Raw genomic sequence first — 24274 nt, forward strand, 5'->3', positions numbered from 1 at the left:
TTTTGGAATTATTTATTTAATAAGCACATACTTAGAAGAAGCATTTCATTACAATAGCATTGACATATTCAATAACATTTTCCTGAGCTAAGATGCATCTCTTTGCAAGTGGGTACAGGTTTCTAGGTTCACGGTTGAATTAATACAGTTATACAGTCTTGAACTCAGTATAAGTCCTGTAGGAGATAAAACTGAATGAATTTTTAACCTTTAAAAAAGATCTCCATTTCATTTTAGAATATATTGTTCCTTGCAGAAACTCATTGTTTTTCCTACTAACACTGAGATGTTGGCGCATATATCTCTAATCTGTATGTATCTGATTATTACTGGTCATAATCGGTTGCAGATGGATCTTTGGCACCTGTGTATGTCTATAAAGTCATCGGGTAGATTACAGTGGTAATGTTATCACCTCTACTAATTAACATGATGTAAATTTCCATGCTTCCTCCTCAAATATAATACATTTTTTTAAATTTGTTGATGTGTGTGTGTGTGTGTGTGGTTTTATGTATCTAAAATCTAGGAACCACATATGAAAGAAACATACGATATTTGTGTTTCTTAGACTGGTTAGTTTATAGTATTAATACTTCCAATCCATGAGCATGAGTGGTCTTTCTGTCATTTATTGTCTTCAAGTTCTTAAGTATTCTAAACTTTTCATTGTAGTGATCTTTCACTTTCTTGACTAGTTTGTTGTTTTAATATTTTATTTTTATTTTTTATGTTTGAGTGTATTGTCTGCATGTATATAAGTGCTACTGTGTCATGCAGTGCCCACGGAGGTCAGAAGAAGGCATCAGATCCCCTGGAACTGGAGTTATGGATAGTTGTTAGCCACCATATGGGTGCTGGGAATCGAACCCAGGTCCTCTGCAAGAGCAGTGAGTGCTCTTAACCACTAAGCCATCTCTCCAGCCCCCATTGTTGTTGTTAAAGCAATTGTGAATGGAGTTTTTTTCTTAGTATGTTGGTTATTGGTATATAGAAAGACTACTAATTTTTGTACATTAACTTTGTATCCTGCCACCATACTGAAAGAAGCACCTTGAATGTTAAAAAGAGCAGTATGTTTCCTTCTGGAGACCCTGCTGCCAACTGGCAAAAATGGCCTTGCTCCACAGCCTTCTAGACATTTGCTTTTTAGAGTCCTGTTCCTAAATGTCTCCAAGAGATCAGAAAGAAACAGATTTGGAAAAAAATAGATGAGATATTTCAGTTGAAGTGTCTGTGATTTTTGGTTTTTAGCAGTTTGACTATGGTATGTCTTAGATAGGGTTTCCGAGGTTGGTTCTGTCTGGGGTTTGTTGAGCTTCTTAGATCTATGGATCAATATTGTTCATCAAATTTCACTGCTATTACTTTGAAATTTCTACCATGGTCTCTCTCCTCTACTTCTGGGACTCTCATTACATATTAACTCAGGGATTTCACAAATAACTGGGGCTTTTTTCTCATCTGCCCCTATATGTACACATAATGTTGTTTCCTGTACCTCTGTCTCATCTGTCTCTTCCCCTGTAATGTTCATTCTACTGTTAAGTCATTCCATGTGTTTTATTTCAGGTATAATATTTTTCAGATGTAAGCATTAGTCATACATTGCACATATATAATATATACATACATATACTTATAATTGTAATTTCTATTTTTCTGATGAGATTGTCTGCTCACCTTAAGTCCTTGAACATATATTTGTTTTAAAGTTCATATCCGCTGATTTCAACATCTCTGAGTTTGTTTCTTTTTTCAACTGTTTTTAGTTACTCTTTACCACCTTCTTCACATGTCCAGTGTTTTTCATTGTATCTTGGACAGTGTAATGCAGTGTTGACCATCTGGATTTTGTCATCTTCCTTTAAAGCATGTTGTCGTCTCTCTTTAAAGAATTACCTGGTGGACAGGCCAGTTCTTTCAAGGCATATGTCCTGTTTTTCTAGTGTTCCACAAGGCTCCCCTGGGAGCTCAGATTGCTCCTGATGGTGTGGGCGCTCCAGGTGCTCACAGTGCCGCCCTTCCAGCTGTTCCCTAACATCCTCTGCCTGCCCTGTTTTGCTCTTCGTATTCAGCCATAGATTTAAGAAGAAACCTTTGCATATTTCTAGAATTTCTTTTTTGTACAATTTTTTTTGTTTGGTATGCTGCCTGTTAAATTTACCTGCTTAAGCAGCCTCAAGGTCCACTCTTTGTTTCTTATACCTAGTGAGACTTGTTCTCTCTTTGAGCTTTACTTTCTTGTGGACTAGTATGCAACATGTCCCCAGGCAGATGCCAGGGTTAATGTGATCCTTCCACAGTCTGTTTTCCTACTCTCAAGGATCACAGCACTCTGGTATCTATTGTCCATTGTTCAACACAGTTGCTTTATTTAGTTGTAGATACATACACATGTAGTGGTATTCCTTTTAAGGTCTGGCAGTGTGGTGACACACACCTTTATCTCAGCACTCTAGAGGAAGAGGCAGGTAGATCTCTGTGAGATTGAGGCCAGTTTGGTGCAGCTCTATAGGCTACAGGGAGACCTGTCTTTAAAAAAATCTGTTTCCTCTTAATTATGGACAGCAAGGTCATCTTTGGAGGTTAATGATGATGTATAATACAGCAACTCCCTACCTTTGTCATGTGCCAAAGATACCTCCAATGGTACCCAAAGATTTTTTTCTTGAAAAAAGAGCCTGAGGATTCCATATGCCACACAGAACAATAATCAGAGGCATGATCAACATTCTGTGTTGTAATGTAGTTTACATAATACAAGGCATAAGGTTAATAAGGTTACATTTTCTTACATGATAAAACAGAAACAAGTTTATTTTAAGTTAAATATCATTTTTAATAACTGACATGAACATTTTGCAAGGTTTATTTCACTATCTCTTTCTTTTTGTTATTTTTATTTTACGTGTATTCGTGTATTACCTGCATGTAGGTAAGTGTACCTGTATCATGCAATGCCCACGGAGGTCAGAAGAGGCTGTTAGATTCCCCTGGGACTGGAGTTACGGACAGTTGTTAGCTGCCATGTGGGTACTGGGATTCAAACCCAGGCCTACTGTAAGAACAACTAGTGTTCTTAACTGCTGAGCCATCTCTCCAGCCCCTATTTTACCATATCTCTTTAAGACTTTCCGTTTGCTAGCTATGGCATTCTTGTTAAAAATGGATATCTCATTTTCATATTTACACCTTTTGCAATGGGTCTCTGTACTTGCTTGCAGTTTTCTAGATGTGACCGAAACAACAACAAAAACTTATCTCTGTTTCAAAAGAGTAAACTGTTTCTTAGAAATTTATAATACAGGGCTGGAGAGTCTCAGTGGTTAGGTTCAGTTCCCTGCCCCTAGATGGTGGCTAACAACTGTCCATAACTCCAATTCCAGGGGATCCACCGTCCTCTTCTGACCTCCGAGGGCATTGTGCAACATGGGTGCATTTACATACATGCAGGCAAACACTCATACACATAAAAGAAATTTAAATAATAAAATGTTTTTAAAGAAATTTATAATAATTTAATGAAAATGTTCTTAAGCTTAAGTTAATAATACAGAATATTTTAGTTTTAGTTAAGTAGATAACATATTTTATGAAATGTCCTCTAATATTGTGCTGAAATTATTAAGCCAGGAAAAGTTGTGCACACATGTAATCCCAGCACTAAAGAGGCTGAAGGAGGAAGATTTGAGTTCGATGCCAGGGTGGGCTGCACATACTGAGTCCAGGCCAGTCTGGAACATGACACAGCCGTATCTTTAAAAAAAATAAAAAAGGAAGGGAGGAAATTTTCATAATTTGCTATTTTGCTTAATATAAAAAAATTATGTTAGTACTTTGCATTTTCTTACAAATTTTGTTTTTAGGCATAAGTACAATTAGATTTTACTTGAAAGCTTTTTAAATACAATTTGCTAAGATTATCTTTAAGAATCTAGTATCACTGCAATATAAATGTAAATGTTGAGAAAAAACTTTGGCCTTTTAGTCATATTAGATTTTAAAGTTTTGGGACCGGAGAGATGGCTCAGTGGTTAAAAGCACTGGCTTCTCCTGCAGAGGACCATGCTTCAATTCTCAGCACCTATGTGGAAGCCAACAACTGTCCGTACCTCCAGTTCTAGTGGATCCAATACTTTTTTCTGGCCCTATGGACATTGCACAACATAAGCAATGGGTGCACTTTCATACATACAGGCAAAACACTCATACACATAAAAATAAATAAATGAAAAATCTTTTTTTTAGTTTTTTGTTTGTTCAGTCGTTTTGAGACAGGGTCTCCCCTGTAGCCCCAGCTGGCCTGGAACTCACTATGTAGACCAGGCTGGCCTTGAACTCACAGAGATCCACCTGCCTCTGCTGGGACTAAAGGTGTGTGCCACCACACCCAGCAATCGTTTTTAGTTTTAAAGTTTTAAAATTGTAATTGTAAGTAGGTAATAAGCTAGACTTTCCTCTATTCTAGAATATTTCATATAAAAGAAGTTGCTCTTTGAGTATTTATAATAATTTTGAAATCAACCTGACCAGACCAGATAAAATACACAGCAGAATCTACGATTCTGAGTGCCTTTGTGGCATTAACTTCACAGCATCCATCTGTACTCACTAGATGATCTGTAGGCGACTTTCCTGGGCTTTGCTCTGCCATGATGCTGTTGCTTAGATTCATCTCAAAGCAGAACCTGCAGCATTGGAGCTTTTCCTTGTCATCTGCTTCCAAGGAACTTTGACACTTTCTCTTACACAAAAGTACTTATTTTTCTGATTTCAGTCAAGAATTAAGCAGATAGACTAGGAGAATCTCAGATTATTCCTTTATTTGAGTAAGTACAAAGAAAGGTGTTTTGTAGTAAAAATAATGGATTTTTCTTTGCCTCTTTTTTCCTCTGTTTTGCCAATACATAAACTTCTCATTGCTCCAGTTAACTACTTAAGATGATGACTCTGTAAATATCTGTTCTATATTTTGCAGTTGACAAATTACAGTTTGAACCTCCCCTGAGAAAAGAAACAGAAGCACGGGATGAAATGGTAGGAACTGAGACTGTAAAACATTTCATGTTAAACTCTGAGAAAGCTAAGGGATATATTTTAAGAAACAACATAGTCCATTCTTTTCAAGTTTTAACTTTCCTACTCTAATTGACACACTAAAGTGTGAAAAGTTGGTAATTAGGTATTTTTGATGGTAGTACAACTAATTGAACCATTCATTTTGAGTGCTGAATATTTGGAGAATTTCCATGAAGTTATTAAACATTGATGTGGATGTCTTTAACCCTCAGGACATTTTTCTTGCTAATTCTGTTTAGGCCTATAATGAGCATAGTTTTGCATTGACTTACCAACTATTTAAAGTATTTTATCTGGGATGACTGAGTAATAATATGCTTGCCCTGAGTTCTAGCCTCTATCTTTAAGCTTCTTTATCTAAACCATTGCTTTGCTTGTTTTGTTTCTTCGTTTATTTGTGAGAGGGTCACTGTGTAACCCAGGCTGGCCTTGAAGTGCTATAGTCTCACTGTGTTAGCCTCTCTAGTGCTGGGATACCAGGCATATACTGCCACACTGGTATTATTTTGTGATAACTACTTAGTTACCCCTTTCTTTATATAAAGGGGTAAATAAAATGATTGCCAGGATTGGCCTAAAAGGCACCTTAACATCTAGCTTCTTTTTAGTCAGTAAAAGTCCAGTTTCCTAATAGATTTTGGTAAGCAGTCTTCTTATCGCTCCATCCTAATGAAGATTCTCTTTGCTTAATCAGCTGCTTAGTTGTCAGTGCTGATGTAACAGTACATCTTTTTTTGCATGTGAGATTGAAAGTTATGCTTAGTAGCTTTATAGAAATTCTGAAGTTTATGGCAAATGATAGAGTCATTGACCTGAATATGTCAAATGATAAAGCAAATCAAAGTGGAGGTTTAAAATTTGATGTGGAAAACATTACCATTGAAATCTACCTGATGACTTTATATCCATGCTCAGATGCCAAGGAGCTCAGAAAGTAACCGACTATGACTAGTAATAATCAGATATATAGAGATTCAAAATGCATGTGAATCTTAGTGTCAATTGTATTGAAAATGAATTTTTCTGTATGAAACTGGGTATTTTAATAGTGAAATGGAGATCTTTTTTAAAGTTTAAAATGTCATTTAATTTTATGTCTTACAGGGTTTATACTGAGTATAATATTGTATAACTGTATTAATTCAACTGTAAACCTAAAAATTTACAGCCAGTTTTGAAGGAGATGCATCTTAGCTCTGGAAATTGTTATTGAATATGTCAGTGCTGTTGTAATGAAATACTTCTTCTGATTGAGTGGTTATTAAATAAATAATTTTAAAAAGTTGATTGGATGTCTTGATAATGAACAATCCTAACACACGTTCTTGAACCAGATGAAATGGCTAACATGAAATTAATAAATCAAATGGTAATATTAACTTGGTTAATATCTATGAAAGTAACATTTTAAACTGTAACCTTCACAGGGAATATCATCCGACCCAAACTTTATATTACATTGGAATCCTTTTGTGGATGGTGCAAATACGGGCAAGTAAGTTACTAGCAGCGTTTGTGGGAGTTGCAATTTGTTTTGATATTCATCCTCCTGCCTCTGCCTCCCAAGTGCTGGAGTTACAGGCATGTGCAACCATGCCTGGCATGGTTTTTGTTTTAATCAGAATATACTATGTGTAATGATAACATGTTGAACTATATCGTGGGTTAAAAATACTGTAGTGATGGTCAGAAAGCCCCCATTCTACCTCTCTAATGTAGTTACTTTATATTCTAGATTTGTCTTTACTCAACAAGGTGAGGGGGCTGGCTTCAGTGAGTTATTGAATTATCGTTTACAAATTTGCATATTTCAGTTACCTAGAGAATTCTTTGAAAATACAGACTTCTGGATCCTTACATTAGGTCAGAAGATCTGGGGTTGGCAAACTGTAGTCTGCAGGCCAAATCTGGTCTTCTGCCCACGCACTAAATATAGCATTTGCGTTTTTCATGGATAAAAAAAGTAAAAAGAATAATATTTTCTTTTATAGGAATATTACATGAAATTTAAAGTTCACTGTTAATAAATAGGTATTAAACACAACCATATTAACTACGTTATGTATTGTTTATAGCTCTTTCACACTGTATTCAGCAAACCTTTGACTACTGTGTGCTGTCCAAAGCATTTATTATCTGGCCCTTAAAGTTTGACAACTCTTGCTGTAGAATACAGTTTTTGTGATGGAATCTAAAGGTCCTTATAGCTTCCCACTTGATCTAAGTGACTCTGAATAAGTGTGTTTGGCCATTGAGCTATATCACTGCTTCTCAAATTTTGCTGTGCCAGCTGTTCACCTGGAGCACATTCTGATTCAGTAGGTCCCTAAAGGGTCTGTTTGTGCGAGTTCTGAAGAGATGCCATTATCTGGGGACCTTCCTTTGAGTGACAAAGGATTTGATGATACAAGCACTTGCATCTACAGATTCCAGAATTCTGAATTTTGTTTTGTTTTGTTTGCTTTTTTCATTTGTTTGTCATTATTGTTGTTGTTTGTTTTTTTGTTTTGTTGTTGGTGGTGGTGGTGGGTTTTTTTTTTTATTTTTTTGAGACAGAGTCTCATGTAGCACAAGCTGGCCTCAAACTGATTCCTTCCTGCCTTCTACCACCTGAGTATTACAGGCATGCACCACCACTTGCTGCTTTTGTTTTGTTTTAATATAAATGTACAAACTTATTTTTATTTACTTTTCATTAGTTTAAATCCTTGAGGGATATAGCATCACATGTATTCTGTGTACAGTAGCCTTAGCAAAAAAGATGTCTTGCAATTTGACATGAACCATGCCACTTTCCGTGGACACAAGTTACCATTCCCTAAATTTCCCAGGCTTTGCTCAGTCTTCACCACACCTCACTGTGTTGTTTTTTGCTTTGCACATAAACACAGCTTTTACTGAAGTAAAATTCAGTTTCATCTCAATCATTTTAAAGACCCTGTGTGTTCCTTTGTCTCTGGAGACACTGCTTATTTCCAGTAGAATGGCCTCGCACCACAGCCTTCAAAACACACATGTTTCAAGCAGTTCTCCATAGGCTACAAGGTATCAAAAAAAAAAAGTATATTTTTGCTTGTTTTGTTGCTGAAAACTAAAACTAAAGCCTTGTACATGTTAACCATGTGTTCTCCCACTGAGCTAAACCCCAAGCCTGAATTTTTACTGTTTAATTTAATTTGTATTACATATTAAATATAGCAGAATTATAACTAAAAAAGACTTCATGCCCATTTTATATAATCCTTTGTAATTATGTTAATACAGTCTTAGAATGTCTTACAATGGGAGCTCTTAGGTCTTCATCATAATTTATCTTTTATATCCTCTACATAAACATTTTAGTGGATATTTTATAGTGTCTTTATGTTACAGTCATGTATGACTTTGTGCAATTTTCTCTTTGATTAGATCAACCTCAAAACGTGCAATACCGCCTCCCCTACCTCCTAAGGTGAGCTGCTTAAGATTTTGAACAATAAATCCTTGTTTAAATAATTACATTTTAAAAGTCATTTCATTGACTTTGTTCAAATTTTTCTTAAATTCATTCATTTGTGTATAGAAGGGGGATACGAAGATATAAAATAAATGAAGATTTTATAAGAAATAGTATATTTGAATAGAGACCAGAAAAAATAAGTTCTTGCTCATTTGAAAAAAATACTTGACTGCATGGATAGAGAGAAAGTTCATTTATCATCTACATTTATCACTACAATTTGACATTTCAGTAGTATCACTCTTCATTAAGGCATTGTTCCTGTTGGTTTCTAGCTATTAAATATTTTGTTCAATTTCTTGCATAGTTTTTTTATTAAATTGTGTGTGTGTGTGTCTGTGTGTGTGTGTCTGTGTGTGTGTGTGTGTGCCTGAGTGCATGCATATACACCATGTACATTGAGGTGCCCATGAAGGTCAGAAGAGGGTGTCAATTACCCTGGAACTGAAGTTTTAAATGGTTATGAACTGCCATGTGGGTGCTGGGAACTGAATCCAGGTTCTTTGCAAGATCAACAAGTGCTCTTAACTGTTGAGCCATCTCTCCAGCCCCCTTACATAATTTTGTTATAAAAATTTTATCATTTTTGGGTTGTGACTATTTTTTTAAAAAATCACGTTAAGTTCATAATTGGGGCAATAATTCAGCTCTTGATTACTTTACCAATGACTACTGTTACTATTTTTAATCTCAGTTTTTTAAAGTACTTTATCCTCTTATCATTAGCCAAGGATAAACAGTTTCCCTGAAGACAACTTCCCAGATGATGAAAAATCATCAACTGTCAAACGTTGCCCTGATTTAGAGAACAGAGCTCCTCAAGTTCTCAGAAGACAAAGCAGCCCAAGTTGTGGTCCTGTGGCAGAGAGCTCCTTTATGGGTATGAGCAGCAGTGTCAGCAGCCCTATATGCATACGGCTGGGTATGAGAGGTGAATGAGCCATGAGAGGGAAAGGAAAGCCATTCTGCTCCTGAGTTCAAGAATATCTTTTGTCTTTTCTTAGTCCTTCAACAGTTTAAAGCTTTGCTTCTGTTTTTTAATTGTACATGAATGCACCATAGTAGATTCAAACTGCTTCAACCCTAACTCAGTCCTTAGTACTGCAGGATCTAGCCCTCCAGGGGTTTAGGGGCTTTGACAGAAGTTATAGCTGTATGTATACACATAACATTACAAAAAACTGCTGGGCATGGTGATACATGCCTGTAATCTAAGCACTCTAGGGACAAAGACTAGCCTGAACTAAACAATGAGACATATCTCCAAAAAAATTTAATTAAGAGGAAATAATAAATAAAAGAAAGGAGGAAGGGAGGAAAAGAAAGACAACTGGCATGAGTATCTCCTAAAATCGTAACTGTATTTAAGAGAAGACCTGACATTTCTGAGGGTGGTAAGGATGGAGAATAGTGAAGGTGAACTCTTGCAGCATAGCAAATCACTTAATGAGCCTTCGGTACACAGAGCCGGTGCGTGGGCATTCTTGAGGAATAGACAAATGCACTGGTGCAGGAGCATCTGTGTTGTGTTTAAAATACAATCTATTATGGTGTGTTATAATTAAAGAGAAGGTAGGACTGAAAGTGAAGGTTAAAATTCAGTTATTAAAGGCCTTGAATATCAGTGTCAGTAGGCTAGATTTAATTTCCCCTTACAGTATATTTGTCACAAATTAAGAGCACTACTAAGGATGCAATGCAAACTCTACAGAATCTTGAGAATAGCACTGAAAATAAATTAACTCACCTATCAGTAGAAATATTTTCTCATAAAGACTCATGCAAGAGGAAGGGAAGTAATGGAAGCAAAGAAAAATTATTTTTTTCATTGAATGTATTTCTTTGTGTGGTCAGTCAACATTTAACCATGATTCTCTCTAGGAAATGGTGATGGTATTTCAAAACTGATCAGTGAGAATACAGAGGGATCAGCACAAGCTCCGCAGTTACCACGGAAAAAGGACAAGCGAGAATTCCCTGTAGGTAACAACAGGCACTTTGCAATGTGTTGTAACTAACATTAGGTTCATCCTAGAAGGGGAATAAGGATTAAGAATTCAGGTAACTGCCAGGCATGGTGGCGCACATGGGTCAGGCAAGGTGGCGTGTGCCTTTAATCCCACCACTCTGGAGGCAGAAGAAGGTGGATCTTTGAGTTTGAGGACCCTGTCTCAAAAAGACCAAAAAAAAAAGAGTTCAGGTAACTGGATGGAGTTGAGCATGGTGATATAGACCTGTCGTGCTGTTGTCCCCGCTTCTCCAGAAGCTGAAGCTGGATCATTTGAGCCCAGGAGTTTGGGGTCAGTGTAGATGATGCAGAAAAACTGTCTCTTTAAACAAAACAAAACAAAAATCACTTTAAAAAAAAAAAAAAAAGCTTAGGAAGTCTTACAGTATTAAAAATTATTTTAATAATTTTTAAATACAGTTTTAATTTTTTTCCACAGAAACCAGCTATCAATGGCCTTCCACCCACCCCAAAAGTACTGGTAAGGACTATTTCTATGTGACCTATTTGCCTTTTTTTTTCATTTTTTTTAATTAATTAATTTATTTTTACACCCACTTCCCAGATAGCACCCACCCGTAGCCTCCCTCCCCCCTATTAGAGCCCTTATATCCCTGCTACTGTCTGCTGTGTTGTCAGCACCCCAGCCATTCCCCACTACTTGCCCTTCTGGTGAATCTAGTCAGCCTATCTAGAGGTCTTTGTTTTAGGAGGGTCAGCTGTTCCTTATCTAGCGGTAATCAGTTGTCAGTATTCCTTTGGATAAGACTGGGGTCTGCTGTTCATTTTCCCAGTTCTATGTGGGAGTCCCTTGGGCCACCCTGGCCAACAACTCAAAAGAAGGTATCACCTGTTTGGCAATACAGTTGGACCAGATAAACCAATTTATTTTTACTCTTAAGGTCGTTTAAGGATCTGTTCCTCAAGGGTCACATGGGCTTGGGAGGAGCCCCTGGCTCCTTTCTTCTGGTTGCCATTTTTTAATCTCCTTAGAAGCAGCAACAGTAGATTTGCTATCAAGCACCTTAAACCACTAAAAGGAAGACTGTTGTAAAATACAAAGTTAGATAAACATGAATATACTATGGGTCAAATCATATACCCTAATTTGAGTGAACTGGTTAAAATTTAAGAGACAAAGCCCAGCGTCGCCTTTAATCCCAGCACTTGGGAGGCAGAGGCAGGCGGATCTCTGTGAGTTCAAGGCCAGCCTGGTCTACATAGTGAGTTCCAGGACAGCTGGGGCTACAGGGAGACCCTGTCTCAAAAAGAAAAAAAAATAAAAAAAAAAATTTAGAGACAAAGTTGGATGTGATGGGTTTAAGACTGATTTAGCTACACCAGTGGGTTTTAGGCTACACCAGTGCAACATAGCAAGATGTAGTATTTAAAAAAAAAAAAGTCAGGTGTAGTGGCATGCACCTTTAATCCCAGCCTCCCAGAGGCAGAAGCTGGTAGATGGTCCACATAATGACTTCCAGACAGCCCAGGACTAGAAGACCCTGTCCAAAAAAAGCGGGGGGGGAAGGAAATTTAGAGTGTTTCTCTTTATAAATTCTGGCAGTTGGGTTCTCAGATACCTTCTAACATCCAACTTAATTTTACTTCAGTGTTTATAATGTCTTCTTCCTAATGTGGTTTAAATATCTTTCTTCCCCGGTAGCCATTTTCACCTTGAACTATGCACAATGAGAAAGAAAAGGGAAACCTAGGTTAACACTTAATCTGTCCCCGTCAATGTATATGTGGATGATGCAGACAGTCATGGAAATAGGATACTTTATAAATTATATTCAGTAAAAGTCTATAATATAAATATCAGTGTTTTGTCTGTTGTATATTCTAGTATATTCTAGAATTATACTGTAGTTTTAATCACTGTAATGTTACTAAATAAAATCAAATATTGTCTCACATTAACAATGTTAGTCTTAAAGAAAAGTAGTAACTTAGAATTTCTGCATATCATTAGTGTGTAGATGTTCATAAATTTGGTATCCCAGCCTTAAAATGGGAAAGAAAGGACTATCACTCTTGGTACAAAGAGTTAAATTATGTTAAAATGGTATTTTGTTTAAAGATAAAGCTACAAGTATATATAAGAGTTTCACATTTCATGATTTTCTAAGAATATTGAAATTATATAATAAGTCAATATTTCTTTCTTTATAAATAAGATGGGAGCATGTTTTTCAAAAGTTTTTGATGGCTGCCCTTTGAAAATTAATTGTGCAACATCCTGGATACATCCTGATACAAAAGGTACAATTTCAAAATTTTGTTTATACTTCCTATAAAGTATTTATTGTGAGAAAGAACTTTATAATCAATGAACTGAAGTCGTTAACTTTAAAATTATCGTCATAGATACTAAATGATACAGGAACCTATGACAGCCTAACTAGGCAAACTGAATTTGGTTTAAGTACATTAAAATTGAACAGTGAATAGAAACTGTTCTTGATTAAAGGAGACTAAAGAAACATCACAACTGGTTGCGTGCTTAATATGTAATTTCCTTTTACCATAAAAGGACTTTTTTTTGGACAACTGATAATCTCAGTCAGTAATGTCTATAGATAAATTGATAGTATTATTTCAGTCTCAATGTTCAGTGGATATATATAAAACTTTTCAGGGGGCTTCAGAGATGGCTCAGTGGTGAGGAGTACCGACTGATCTTTCAGAGGACTTGGTTTCAGTTCTCAGCACCTTACATGGTGGCTAACACAACTTTCTGTAACTCCAGTTCCAGGGGGGGTCCAAATGCCCTCCTCTTCCAGTGGAGACTGGAATTGCACACACGTGGTGCATTTACATACATGTAGGCAAAACAGTCATACACATAAAATAAAAATAAATAAGTAAAAAAATAAAACTTTTATTTACTTATATTTGAGATTAGAAATTTCATGCTCTAGCTTAACTTGGAAGTGTGAGTGGGCATGGGGAAGATTGTAAGCTCAAGACAAGCCTGGACTATAGTGAGACTTTGTCTAAAATAAATGAAAAATTTAAAGAACAGGAAATTTAACATTGGTATATTACTATTTTAAATCCAAAGTCCCATTTTCTCCACTCATTTTAATTTCTCCACTTGAATATTCTATTTAAAATTACATGTTGTGTTTAATCAGTTTGAATTTATAGATTCTTAGTAAGATATGATCTATCACTGTGACTTATTGTCACACTTAAATTTTCCCAGAATTTTTGAGCAGGAGAAGTGCTTGTGTGCTTCTGTTTGAAATGTCCACATTGGTTTTTGGCGCTTTTCTTTACCTTTCTGGCACAGCAAGATTTCTAGGCTGTTTCATACTTTGCTTCCTGTTACTTATTTTCCTGTTGCTTTGATAAAACACCATGATCAAGGTAACTTCTAGAAGGAAGAGTTGATTGGGCATATGTTTCCAGGGGGAGGCATGGCAGAGGCAGCAGGAGCAGAAAGTAGAAAGAAACTGGAAGTAGACAAGGCTGTGAACTCTCAAAGTCCACTCACTCCCCAGTGATGTGCTTCCTCCAACAAGGCCATACCTCCTAAAGGTTCCATGACCCTCCTCAAACACTACCACCAACCGACCAAGTAGTCAGTACTTGAGCCTGTGGTGGGGGGATAATTCTCATTGAAACTGCCACATTTCCCAGAATTCCAATCAGTCTTTTCTCCAGGAAGCTCTGGTTCTTTTTAGTGGTAATAGTATTTAGAAACCAGCATCTGAACATGAAATGTGTTCATTATTTGTGCTCTGCCATAATTTATAGTTTCATATTTAATGCGTACTTTCCTTATTTATCTGGTGTCTTGCAAAAATGGATTGCTATAATGGTATTAAAATATAAAAATTAAGTTGAAAGATGATTAGATAGTAAAATCTGACTGAATTGGTCATACCTAGAATATTTCTGCTTTTTTAAAAAATAGGAAACAGGCTGAATGCCTTTAATCCCAGTACTAGGCAGATCACTGTGAGATCAAGGCCAGCTTTGGGCTATGTGTAATACTCTGTTTCAAAAAATTTTGTTTAAATGGGAAAGAAATATGTTGGCATGAACTTAAGAAAATAATTTTACTATGGATGAATGTATGGTTGTCTAGCTCTTACTATCATCACAACATAAAGCAGTTATTTGAGTGAGTGATTTCAAAAATCAATAGTAAATTCTGATAACTTATCAACTATTTTATAGATCAGTATATCATTTTTGGAACTGAAGATGGTATTTACACATTGAATCTCAATGAGCTACACGAGGCAACTATGGAACAGGTAATTAGGAATTTTAACTCAAAGAATTAGCTTGGACCAATTGAATAAAAGAAGTATCATATTTTAAATCAGTTTGCAAGGGCTGGAGAGATGACTCAGAGGTTAAGAGCACTGACTGCTCTTGCAGAGAACCCGTGTTCAATTCCTAGAACTCACATAGTAGCTATAACTCCAGTTCCAGTGGAATCCAATGCCCTCTTCTGACCTCCAGGGGCATTGTAGGACACACATACACAAGCCATACACTCATATACATAATATAAAAATAATAAATAAAACACTTAAATCAGTTTTCTCAAAGAAAATGGTATTTTTATAGTACTGTTTGTTTTGTTTTGTTTGTTTTGTTTTGTGTTGTACTGGGGATCAAACCCAGGACCTTGTGCATGCTAAGCACATGATCTGTCACTGAGCCACATTTCCAGTAGTGCCATTTTAGAATGTTGGAATTTTAGGGCTAAGGGTAAATTTAGGGCTAAGGGTTCACAGAGATCTGACTGTGAAGAAGAAAATGGACATTGTACAATTCAACTACTTTCTCTTTTTTTTTCTTTAGTTATTTCCACGGAAATGTACATGGCTCTATGTTATCAATAATACTTTAATGTCATTATCAGGTATGTATCCAATGATGAAAAACAACTCATAGGCAAGCAAAGAAATGTCATTTTAGTACACACTGTATTAAAGTATAATGTTATATGTAATTCTGAGTAACTGCAGTATAGCAACTTTGGTACTTGAGGATGTTTTCTATCCATTTGGAATGGAGGGAAAAAAAAACAAGAGAAAGGACCCTGTCTTTTGTAAGAGTTGCATTTCCCAAACCTTTCCCCCAGGAGCTCAGCTCCTGAGGGAGACATAACACAGAGATCTATCCAGGCCCTTCCCTTCCATGTAGCCTCCACCATCACTCTCATTACTGCCTCCCTCTGAGTGTTAGCAGTGTGATGGAAGGAAGCAGAGGGCCAAGCCCATTCCTTTGCTTGTTTGTTTATGATAGACTTTCACTATGTAGACCAGGCCAGCCTTGATCTCGCAGAGATCTGCCTGCCTTTCTGCCTCTGCTTCTCAGGATTAAAGGCATGCACCATCACACCCAGCCTCAATCACCCATTCTTAGCTCAGTTTTCCTGCTTATCCAATGAGGGTGGTGGCATTAAAAAAAGTCTCTTGAGATTTTTGAGAGGGTTAAATGACCAGTCCAAAGTGCTAAGTAACTGTAAAGTCTTATGCAGATGTTGTTCTGGACCACATACTGTCTCTGACTGATGGTTTAAATCATCTTGTCTAAGGAGCTGGGAGCAAGAGAGCTCAGTCAGTAAAGTGCTTGCTTGCTCAAACATTGAGGACCTGAGTTAGTACCCAGCACCCAGATAAAAAGTCCGATGTGGTGGTGTGTGCTTATAATCCCAGTACTAGAGAGACAGAAACCAGGAGAAGCTCTGGGGCTCACAAGCCAGCTAGGCTAGCCTACTTGGCAAGTTCTAGGCCAGTGAAAAGACTGTCTCAAATGTTTTCTTATATTTTAGACTATCTGGAGGCTTACTGATTGAGTTCATCCTAATAGCAGAGTGCAGGATAGCTAATTGTTACTTCTCCCAAGGGGAGATTCTTCAGGAATCTCTGAATTTGAGCTAATCACAGTGTTTATGAAAAATATAGTCTTTGTGCATATGACTTCTAAAAAGCTGAGATTCTCAAGAGTACTTAATCTCTTTGATTTTATGTTTGCCCCAAGTCATTTTTATTTCCTTTAGCAAATATTCGTACTTTTTTATGAAACGAAACTTAAACCCAAGTCTATTTGGGGTGACAATTCTGAATTTTATACATAAAATTGCTTTTCTCTAGCTCTTGATGCTTTTAACCCTAGACATAGTTGTCTTCGGGAATAAGCTTTAAAACTACACATGGTACATATTAAATTTTTATGACCTAACATAGGAAAGCATGGAATAGTTTATAAATTAGTTCATTTCTTCACTGTAAATTACTCATAAAACTGAAGGAATGTAGGTAGCAGAGCTCAAGAGTGCAAGTCCACGTGTGTCAAGGAAATGGAGCGAGAAGAAAGATAGAGTGGTGGCCAGAATGCCTTTATCCTGAGAAAATAGAGAAAAATTTCTTAGGATAACATGTCATGTGTTTTCTAATGGTAAAAGGATACTGTTTCATGTTGTTATGGTGATATACCATGTGTGAAGGGTCAGATGATGTTTACTGTGTGTCTCCCTGTTTAGCCTAGCTATGTTTTGATTGTATGGAGTTGTACCCTAATTTATCCTGCATTGGAGCTCATAGTATTGGCTTGCTTTTCTTACTATTACAATCTGTTATATTTCAGTTTATTCACAATCAGTTTTAATCCAAGATAATTCAATGGGGTATGATAAATAGATCTGTCCTGAAGAAGAAATATAATTTAATAGACTTTTCTATTTTGTTCTAAAATTATGACAGTGTACATCCTTATAACTGTAGCACAGGTTTGGGGCATCAGTATTTCTCTTTTTTCACTAACATCATAAAGTTTACATCTATTCTGCCCAGATCACCTATTTGTCAGAATATGCCTAATTTATGTATAACAGAATAATCTACTTAAAAATTATTTACCTATTATTTTCAATATAAAATTAACCAAGTTTATTTTGTTGTCTTTTTACATGTTTTTCTGTTTTGCCTGGTCTTTGAACATTACTGGACTCCCCATTTTAGAAGGTAATTACGTTTTCTTGTACTTGAAACTTGTCTTTTTCTGCTGAAATTTATTCTAGGAAAACTAACTTGTTTCTAGTAAAAGTAACTAACTTGCTCCTCACCGAGGGGGTGATAGTGCACGTCTTTAATCCCAGCACTCTCAAGGCAAAAGCAAGCAGATCTCTGTGGGATGGAGGCCAGCCTGGCATGGTCTACATAGCAAGTTCTAGGACAGGTAGGGTTACATAGTAAGACCCTGCCTCAAAAAAACAACAAAAACATAACTTGTTTCTCCTTTGCAGGAAAATCCTTTCAGCTCTACTCTCATAATCTTATTGCATTGTTTGAACAAGCCAAAAAACCAGGATTAGCTGCCCATATCCAGACTCATAGATTTCCAGATCGCATTCTGCCAAGGTAACAAAATAATATTTTGATTCTACTGGGAGAAAGGGTCATTTGTGTCTATTTTTAACAGCTAGTATTCTTGCCTAGTGAAACACTTCTTTTTCTTAATTTACAAGGGTAGCTTTACACTGAAAATGCATGTCACCCAGGCTGCAAAAGATTGTTTCCTAAATTTAACTGTGCACAAGAATCATATGTGCAAGCTTTATAACATAAATTCTCTGTCTTATAAAATCACGTAGTCTAAAGTCAAAATCCAAAGTGGTTTTCAAAGCTCTTTCCTGTCTGATTCTGATACAACTGGTCATAAGCCACCTTATGGAGGCTATAGTGGAGTATATTTATATTGTCTTATGTTTTCAGAAAGTTTGCCTTAACAACAAAGATTCCTGATACAAAAGGCTGCCATAAATGTTGCATAGGTGAGTAAATGCTGTTTTGTTCGTTATATTTTGAGACAGGGTCTCCCTGTAGCCCCAGTTGACCTGGAATTCACTACGTAGACCAGGCTGGCTTCGATCTCACAGAGATCCACCTGCCTCTGCCTCCCAGATGCTGGGATTAAAGGCATGTGCTACCATGCCTGGTGATAGTTAGAACTTTCATTATCTATTAAATTAGAGAGGGGACTGCAGAGATGACTCAGCAATTAAAAGTACTGGCTGTTCTTACAGAAGATCTGAGTTCGAATCCCAGCACCCACATGGCAGATAACAACAGTCCATAACACCAGTTCCAAAGGATCCAACAACCTCTTCTGTCCTCCATGGGCACTGCATGACATGGGTGCACTTACATACATGCAGGCATAACACTCATACGCATTAAAAAAATAAATGAAATGAATTTCAATTACTTAAAGAGTTTCACCAGGCATCGTTGTGTACACCTTTAATCCCAGCACTTAGGAGGCAGAAGCAGGCATATCTTTGTGAGTTCAAGGCCAGCGTGGTCTACATAGCAAGTTCTGGGCCAGCTGGGGCTCAAAAAGACCCCCAAAATTATTTAAAGAGTTTCATAGTATAAATAGGAAGAAAGATGAATTTTAAGAGCTTAACCAGTTGTGAAATAGGATAGTCCACACAAGGCCATCCTCACTTCTCATATCATGCCCTAAACTACCCTCAGATTCAAAACTTGGCTAGAAGGACTCAGAGACCTCACTAAAAGCAGTTATACTCATGGCTATGATTATAGGGTAGGAAACAGATCAGACTCAGCTATGGGAAAAACAGAAGGCAGAACACAGGAAGAGACAGCCGTGGAGCGCACAGAGTTCTGTTTCTAAAGTCATGGACAGCAGTGCTGTTGCTGCATGCAATACGTACAAGCATTGCCATCAGAGATGTTGATTCAAGTTCCAGGGTCCAGATTTTTTTTACTGGGGCTCTATCATGAAGGAATGAGAGTACCCATATGGCTGGTCTCTATGTCCAAGCTCTCCATTGGTCAGCTGATGCTACAGGAGCCAAAACTCCCATCCAAAGTCACATTGTTGGTCTTTCTGACATGGCCAGCTCTTCATGCTAAGATTATCTGATGTCACTGGCCCCACCCTAAATTACACTATTAGATGTGACACAATGTCAGCTACTCCTATCAAGCCCAGCATTCCAAAGACTTAGTATTTCTCAGGAAAGGAGTGTTAGAGGACCAGCCTCTTTTGAGGCAGGGTTACATTCTGCATTACATAACAATCTCACCTAACTTTTTTAATCTTTTTTTTTAATTTATTATTTTTGTCTTATGTATATGAGTGTATTGCCTGCATGTATGTGAGTGCACCCGTGTCACCTAACTTTTAAACAATTCTTGGCATGGATTATGTCACAAGGAAGTTAATAGAACTGGGTCTAGTCTTTGCTGATCTTAAACTCTTAATTTCCAGTTTTTCTTTTTTCAAATCAATGATCTTATATATTTATCTTCATTGAAAGCCTAATCCATACTTTCTAGAACAAAATACTCAACCACAAATGTGTTATGGCTACAATCATGTGTCAGTGGTGTACATATGTTCTGAGAAATGTATCACTAGGTGATTTAATCACTGTATAGGGTCACTAAGTGATATAATCTAGTGGGACCACCATAGTATATTCAAGTCATGCATGGCTGAAATGTTATGTGGTGTGTGGCTTCATTACCACATTTTCAGCTTCCTAGGGAGAATTATGTATCTATCATCAGATTCCCCAGATCTGTGATTCTAAAAGGTCTGGAAGTTTATGGTCTAAGACAGAAGTGTTATAGGTTGGAGTTTGCAAAAAAATCACCAGCACCACTTTAAGAAAAGTAGCAAGGTAGATTTTATTTTTCGACTGGCCGGGCTGTCTATCTCAGGAGTAGAAGCAGCCCTGATCATTGATCGATCAGAGTTTTTATAGGATTACAGTAAGCATAGCATAAGCAAAATCTGCATTCACCAATGGGGTTGTACAACATAACAGAATTCCTAATTTTAGTAATTAGCAACCAATCATTATACAGACAAGTGATTTAATCACATAATTTGGCATCCAACTTTGTGACCTTAAAACTAGCCAACTGTTCTAGCCATAATAAGTATAATAAGACAGTCAAAGTAAACAACTTCTAGGTGGTCATACAATAACAGGATAACAAGGGTGGTCTTATGCCCTGTGTCAAGGTGACCCAAAATAGCAAGCGGATTACAGAAGTGAAAACAAGCTGGTTAGCCAGATGTATAATGTCTGAAATTAGCATATTCCATGGTTCATTGCTAGGACAATTTCCCAAGACCCAAGGTTTCCCCCCCTTTTCCTTATGGTGTGGAGCAAAGTTGCTGCTAAAATGGCTCTGAACAAAATGGAGTAACTTAGGTAAGTTTGCTGAACCAGTTCAAGAAGCTCAGAACTTACTTGAGGCACGTAACTGCTGTGATAGTCAGTGCATGTTATTGCTGATAGGAGTCAGATTGGGGCACAAGAAAGACCAATATGAATTTGTGTAGATTTGAGTTGAGAAAGTTCCAGAAAGATGAATTAAAACATGTATGCATGATGAGTTGTTGTCATCTTGCCTTAAGTAGACAGCTGAAAACTGCTATGCCATAGTGAAGTTATTTAGTAGTTTCTATTTCTATACCTTCCTGTCAGAATTTTTTTTTGAGATTTTATGTGTATGAGTATTTGCCTACATGTGTGTATGTGCCCCACATGCATGACTAGTGCCCAAGGAGACCAGAAGAGGGCATCAGGACCCCTGGAACTGTAGTTTTGGCTACCATGTGGGTACTAGGAACCAAAACTGGATCCTTTGCAAGAGCAGCAAGTGCTCTTAATCACTAAGCCATTTCTCCAGCCCCCAGAATTTATTATTTTAGTCAGCTTACTTGGAAGCAGCTTTTGAGATTATATATTAGATTAGATGTTTTAGAGCTGAAGGAACTGGTCTCATTAAAAATTCCCTTTGTTGGTTGGATCTCTGTGAGTTCAAGGCCAGCCTGGTCTACATAAAGAGTTCCAACCCAGCTGGAGCTACAGGGAGATCCTGTCTCAAAAAAAAGAAAAAAAAATTCCCTGTGTTTAAGTATCTAGCATATTAAAGGTATTTAGAAATAAAGATATGTAATTTCCAATTGAGTTTTTTAAGTGAAAATAAAGGATAAGAAAGACATTGTCTTTATTTACTGTTCATTCTTGTCCTAGTTAACAGAGAGAGTAGTTTTTTTTTTTTTTTTTAATTAGTCTCTCAAGTATTTTTCTTCTTTCTTCTGTACTTTATTTTGATTCGGATCATATTCCACTGGGTTTTTTTCCTCATACCAGCAACTACCTTTATAAAGAAAGTTATGTTAGCTTATAGGTGAGTATAGTTCAGCTGTCACTTATAGCTAAGCTAATTATGTTTTCCCATAAAAGCATTCAGTGTCTGGGATTTATTTGTATTTGTTCTTTTTTCCAGTCAGAAACCCTTATACAGGACATAAGTACCTATGTGGAGCTTTGCAGTCTGGCATTGTTCTGCTTCAATGGTATGAACCAATGCAGAAATTCATGCTGATAAAGGTAAATATGCTTTGTTTACATTTTTCTTCTCTAGAAAACATTGTTGGATAACTAAAATAAAATTACAAAGTCCCATTATTACTATTTGGGGTCAGAACCTGTAGAGTTAGTAGTAACTATGTTTGATAATAGGGGTTTGTGTTCTTAGTAATATTTCCTCTTCAACTTACTGTTACTTAATAAGCTTCTGGACTCCTCACATCCATAAACATTGATGCGGCCAGTTCTCAATATTTTTACAGAGCCCTGATGTTCATCCTTATCATTATCATCATAGACACAGACCTGTAAGGGATGAGATAAATTAAGAGGAAAGCCTTTCAGCTGACTTTATTCACCAGCAGTGTGAGTGGGGAGTGTTACAGTTCTCTGTTTATCTATTGCAGCACTTTGACTTTCCTTTACCAAGTCCTTTGAATGTTTTTGAGATGCTGGTGATACCAGAACAGGAATACCCGATGGTCTGTGTAGCTATCAGTAAAGGCACAGAATCAAATCAAGTAGTTCAGTTTGAAACAATCAATTTGAATTCTGCATCTTCATGGTTTACAGAAATCGGTGCAGGTGAGTGTTTTTCTCCTCATATTAAAATGTTCATGTTTTTGCATGTAAAAGAGGCAGAAGCCAGAGTGGGCTTCTAAATAAAAATGCACTATATAATTTTCTAAAGTAAGCCCCCCAAATCATATACATGTAGCTTGATCTCTATTTGCCCAAGTAATTATTTCTTTTTTTCTTTTTTTTTCTTTTTTTTTTTTTTTTTTTTTTTTTTGAGACAGGTTTCCCAGCTAGCCTGGAATTTGCTATGTAGACCAGGCTGGTCTTGAACTCACAGAGATCCACCTGCCTCTGTCTCCTGAGTGCTGGGATTAAGGACGTGTGCCACCACACCTGGCAAGAAAGATTCTTGACATTTGAAAGTCTGAATTCTGGGCTGGAGAGATGGCTCAGCAGTTAAGAACACTGGCTGTTCTTGCAGAAGACCCAAGTTCAAATCCCAGTACCCATATGGCAGCTAACAACTGTCTGTAACTCCAGTTCCAGGGAATCTGATGGCCTCTTCTGTCTGTGGCATTGCATGACACGGGTGCAGGCAATACACTCATACACATAAAATAATAATAAATAAAATATTTTTTTTAATTCTAAATTCTTACCAGTTTATCTTTGGACTTGTTCAGTAAACTATTATATTTTCTAATAGAGTCTTAAATTTTCATTAGCATCACAAGCTAAGAAAGTTCCCTTTTGTCCCTATCCTGGTTCATCCTTTCTTTCGCCCCTCACCTCTTATGAATCCCCAGAGTGGAACAGAAGTTTCTGAGGTTTGGCCTTCCAGCTTTTCCATTTAAATATCCACTGTGCTTTCTAAAATTGGTTGGTCAGCCTAGGAGTTTATAACACATGTCTAAGTGAAGGCTCTTGGAAGGACTAGGAAGTTTTTTCTAACTTTAAATTTGGAAAAAACAAAAATCAAGAATACTTTTTTTTGAAATGAGAAAATGGGCCAGGCATGGTGGCACATGCCTTAAATCCCAGCACTTGAGAGGCAGAGGCAGAGGCAAGCAGATCTCTGTGAGAAAATGAAAATCAGTATGATGGAGAGAGAGCTCACACACATTTATTTCAGCATTCTCCACAGTTATCAAGATAATGTAATCAACATAGGTTGATTTCAGCAGGTGTATAGGTAAAGAAACTACATCTACACAGTGGAATAGTATTCAACCATAAAGAGCATTGATCTATGCTGCATGGTGGCCCATAGCAGTAACCAGTGCTGGAAGGTAGAAGCAAGAGGTAAGTGGCTTCAGGCCACCCTGGGCCACATAGTGAGACCCTGCCTCAAAAAGAGAGAGAATGGGAATCAAGCTACCATTTGGATAAAACTGGAGGACATATAACTAAAATGTTAGCAGGAGGAAAAAAAGACATGTCATTTGTTCTCACTGTGGAAGCTTTAAAAAGTGCTCTTATAAAAGCAGAGTAGAATTATCAGCAGCTCAGAAGTGCATAGAGGTGGGAGGACCAAGAGAAAATGGTTAAAAGTATAGGGTGCAGTTGGGTAGGAGGATGATTTCTGGTGTTCTGTAGCCCAATAGAGTAACCAAGGTTATCAACAACTAAAATATTTCATAAGGCTAGAGAGCTGGCTCCCTGATTAAGAGCACTAGCTGCTCTTGCAGAGGACCCAGGTTCGGTTCCCAGCACCTACATAGTGGCTAACAACTGTCTTTAACTCCAGTTCCAGGGGATCCAACGTTCTGATTTTCAA

At 37.1% G+C, this 24274-nt stretch overlaps 1 protein-coding gene across 1 annotated transcript in view; it reads left to right on the plus strand.

Annotated features, from left to right (window-relative positions):
- The window catches only part of Map4k5 (mitogen-activated protein kinase kinase kinase kinase 5), a 138104-nt gene that overhangs the window by 92563 nt on the left and 21267 nt on the right, over positions 1-24274 (plus strand). The window contains exons 15-28 of the mRNA XM_008829845.3: positions 4982-5040; positions 6510-6577; positions 8491-8533; positions 9308-9461; positions 10463-10560; positions 11029-11070; positions 12767-12851; positions 14778-14857; positions 15414-15474; positions 17579-17581; positions 17863-17977; positions 18332-18390; positions 21896-21999; positions 22386-22563. Of these exons, the coding sequence (XP_008828067.1) occupies positions 4982-5040; positions 6510-6577; positions 8491-8533; positions 9308-9461; positions 10463-10560; positions 11029-11070; positions 12767-12851; positions 14778-14857; positions 15414-15474; positions 17579-17581; positions 17863-17977; positions 18332-18390; positions 21896-21999; positions 22386-22563 (1149 nt within the window). The remainder of the gene's footprint in view (positions 1-4981; positions 5041-6509; positions 6578-8490; positions 8534-9307; positions 9462-10462; positions 10561-11028; positions 11071-12766; positions 12852-14777; positions 14858-15413; positions 15475-17578; positions 17582-17862; positions 17978-18331; positions 18391-21895; positions 22000-22385; positions 22564-24274) is intronic.

Source organism: Nannospalax galili, unplaced genomic scaffold, assembly GCF_000622305.1.
Source record: "Nannospalax galili isolate Female #2095 unplaced genomic scaffold, S.galili_v1.0 scaffold253, whole genome shotgun sequence".
NCBI classification, from domain to species: domain Eukaryota; kingdom Metazoa; phylum Chordata; class Mammalia; order Rodentia; family Spalacidae; genus Nannospalax; species Nannospalax galili.